Source organism: Emiliania huxleyi, assembly GCF_000372725.1.
Source record: "Emiliania huxleyi CCMP1516 chromosome Unknown EMIHUscaffold_1583, whole genome shotgun sequence".
Classification (NCBI taxonomy): Eukaryota; Haptophyta; order Isochrysidales; family Noelaerhabdaceae; genus Emiliania; species Emiliania huxleyi.
The window spans coordinates 269-3,311 of record NW_005201000.1 but is presented as its reverse complement, the minus strand read 5'-3'; the positions used below and the strand labels follow the sequence as shown (position 1 = coordinate 3,311).

At 67.5% G+C, this 3,043-nt stretch overlaps 1 protein-coding gene across 1 annotated transcript; it reads right to left on the bottom strand.

The window, feature by feature from the left end:
- Nucleotides 1-1,298: 1,298 nt before the first annotated feature.
- Nucleotides 1,299-1,610, bottom strand: EMIHUDRAFT_78097 (hypothetical protein; the record flags this gene model as incomplete). Its single annotated transcript, XM_005785753.1, has 1 exon — nt 1,299-1,610. A coding segment is annotated over one exon (312 nt), but the record flags the coding sequence as incomplete, so codon positions are not given.
- Nucleotides 1,611-3,043: the final 1,433 nt, after the last annotated feature.

Here is a 3,043-nt window from a genome sequence, read left to right as displayed (position 1 = left end):
GTAGCGAGCTCGATTTTGGATGAGAATTTAGATGAGAAATCCCTCAATTTTGAGAAAAAACGCCAAAAAATCGGCGCCTGCGGCGGGCCAGCCTCCGGCGGCGCCTGCGGCGGGCCGCTGGGGCTTCCTCCCCAGACCCCGTTTACACCCGAGCTATGCCCCACGACCTGAGCCGGAGCCCCCGCGCCACGCTCGCTGGCGCAACAGAAGGACGCCGACTGATGTGTGTGCTGCACGTCCTTCCTACGCTCCTCGGCCTCACTGCCGGCCCCGCCACGCCGAGCCGCCGAGCGGACATCGATTCGCTCGCTGCGCGTGCCGCGGCGGCGATGCGCGACGGGTTTGCGCACGTCGAGCAAGGCTGGCTCGCAGGCGACGCACTCGTCGAGGCGCGCGAAACCATGGTGCACGTGCTCGCCGACATACCTCAGGCGGGCGACGACCTGGATTCGATCCAGACCGATCTGCTCGAGCCAGCGTTTCGCGCCAGCGTTTCGCGAGACGGGGAGCCTCGTCATCGACGCCTGGTACTACAACAAGGTCCCTGGCGTGAGCAACTGGATGACTCCTTTTGAGGAGGGCGCGGCGGGAGGGCGGGTGCGCATCCCGTCGCACCTCATCCTTCACGCCGGGTTCGCCATGCCGCTGGCTGTCGCACCTGCGCAGCGGGCTGCGGGGAAGAAGAAGAAGAAGGCCTGGGGGCTCCCTGAGGCCAAGGCGGAGGCGGTGGCTAAGGGTGCGGTGGTGGCGTCGGCACAGGTGCGGGCGGGGTGCGTAGAGGAGTTGTCACGCCGCGACGAGTAGAGACCTATACATGTGTCTTGAGCGTAAATCGACCGCCCCCTCGCAGCGTGGGGCTACGGCGCCGGCGCGCCTGGGTCTCCGCTCGCCGCGACGCGACACTGGAGACGCCGCCGCCGACGACCATCGCCGCTTGCGACTCGCGTCGGGCCACGGGTAGTGAGCACCTTCCAGTCCGGAAGGAGGGATGAGAGCGGCCACGTGGCTCGGTTGTGCTACTGTGTGCCTTGTGTGCCGCCCTCGGCGTTTCACAATGCAGGGTTATCAGCCGCGGTCCGTGCGAGCGACGCGCTGGCACAACCCGCTCGCACGCCCGCAGCGGCACACGCGCGGCGCCGCTGTGGGAAACCTGGCCTCTTCTGGGGCTAGCTGAAGCTACGAGCAACACCTCTGCCAACTCCCGGCGTTCCCCGACGCGCAGCACGCCCACGGCAGCTCACCGCGCACCCGGGAAGGGGGGCGCTGTCGTCTTGGGGCCCAGCTGCGCGAAAAACACGTCATCGACTGAGGACCGCCTCGTTAAAGTTGGAGCCGGCGAGCTTTGCGGAGGCGAACGAAGACGACTCAACCACGGCCGCCTGAAAGATGGCGCCGCGGAGGTCGGCGCCGCGAAAGTCGGCGCCGACCAGGGCGGCCTCGAGGAAGTCGACCCCCAGCGCGTCCGCCGACCGGAAGGTAGCGCCGTCGCCCGACGCGCGGACGAACTTCGCCCCCTTAAGGCGCGTGTGGTCCAGGTTGGCGCAGTCCATGTTGACGCCCGTAAAGTCGACGCCCTCGAGGTTGCGGCCCGATAAGTATTTTTTGTCGTATTTTTGGAATCTGGCCCCCCGGACGCAGCCCGCACCGACACGACTCCCCCCACATGTTTCTGAGATCTCTCTAGCTCCTGTGGGACCGCTCGAGAAGCGACCCGTTTTTGCGAAGGGCGTCCGCCGAGAGTGTGGGAAGGGCCATGAGTGCCTGCAGCCTCAGCCTCTGCTCCCACTCGGACGCGGTGGCGGAGTTCTCGAACATAATGACGGCTCCGAAGAGGGGAGCGCTCCGCATCGTCTCCTCCAGCCGCACCCGCTCACTCGCGGCTGCCGCGGCACTCTCGATGTGCGCAACGCCTCCGGCTCTCTGAAACGCGGCGTGCGCCGCTCTGCTGCGACCGCGAACATCTTGCACCTTTGGAGGCAGCCGCTCGATCGAATCCTTTGTCAGACTATCCGCTTTTACGGTGGTTGTCTCCTTTCCCGCGAAGGAGGCGACGTGCGGTGGCAGCCGAATCAAGTAGTAAGCTGCCGTGGTGCAAAGTCCGGTTGCTGGATCCCAGTACAGAGTAACTTCGGCTCCAGCTTGGAGCACGAATCCGGAGCGGTTGACATATCCCCCGTTATAGAACGGCTTGCACTGCGCAGGAGAGGCGCCCGGATTGTTCTTGTCCACCGACACGCCGAACTTGACAGTGAGGTCCTTGCCAAGCGTCAATCGCACCTCCGGCCGAGGCGGCGGCTGCTCGCTTGGTCGCTCATGCCGCACGAGTCCGCGCCGCAGCTGGTCGAGGAGGCGCACGTGCCGCAGCTCGTCGAGCAGGTGCACGTGCCGTCCGTCGCGCCGCAAAATGTCGAAGGCGTCCGTGCCGGCGCGGTGCGGTGGGAACCGCACCCTCCACTCTGGTGAGCACGGCCCGCCCTCGTCGTCCAACCCGCGCAGCCGAAGCAGCGCACCCTCCTTTGAGCTGCCGACCAGCACATCCGCGTGCGCGGGCGTGGGCGTCGCCTGCAGCAGGCTGATCGAGCCGTTGCTCTCGTATCGCACCGCGGAGACGACGACGTGCCGCGGCAGACGAGCGAGCGGCGGCAGCGGCGAGCGAAGGCAGCTCATGAGCTCGTACTGGACGCCTCTTGCAATCGGGCGATCCCGACTCGCCACGGTTGGCAGCTCAGGTTCGCGCTCCTTGCCCATCGGCTCTGTGCTCTCCCGAGCCGGCGAGGGCGGCCGGACCCGCCGCTTCTTGGCGAGCGACGCTCCCTCGCGGCCGCCGCTGCCATCGCCGCCGCCTGGTGCCGGCCCCTCCTCGTCGTCGCTCTGGTCAGAGGACTCGGCCATCAACCGCATTTGCTCGGGCCGAGCTCGCGGCGCGGCAGGCGCGGCACTCGCCGACGCGGCAACGGACGAGGCAGGCGCGCGGTCCTCGCTGCGCACGTCAACCACCGTCGACCCACCGCCGCAGAGCCGATAGTGCACGCCGAGCTCCGGC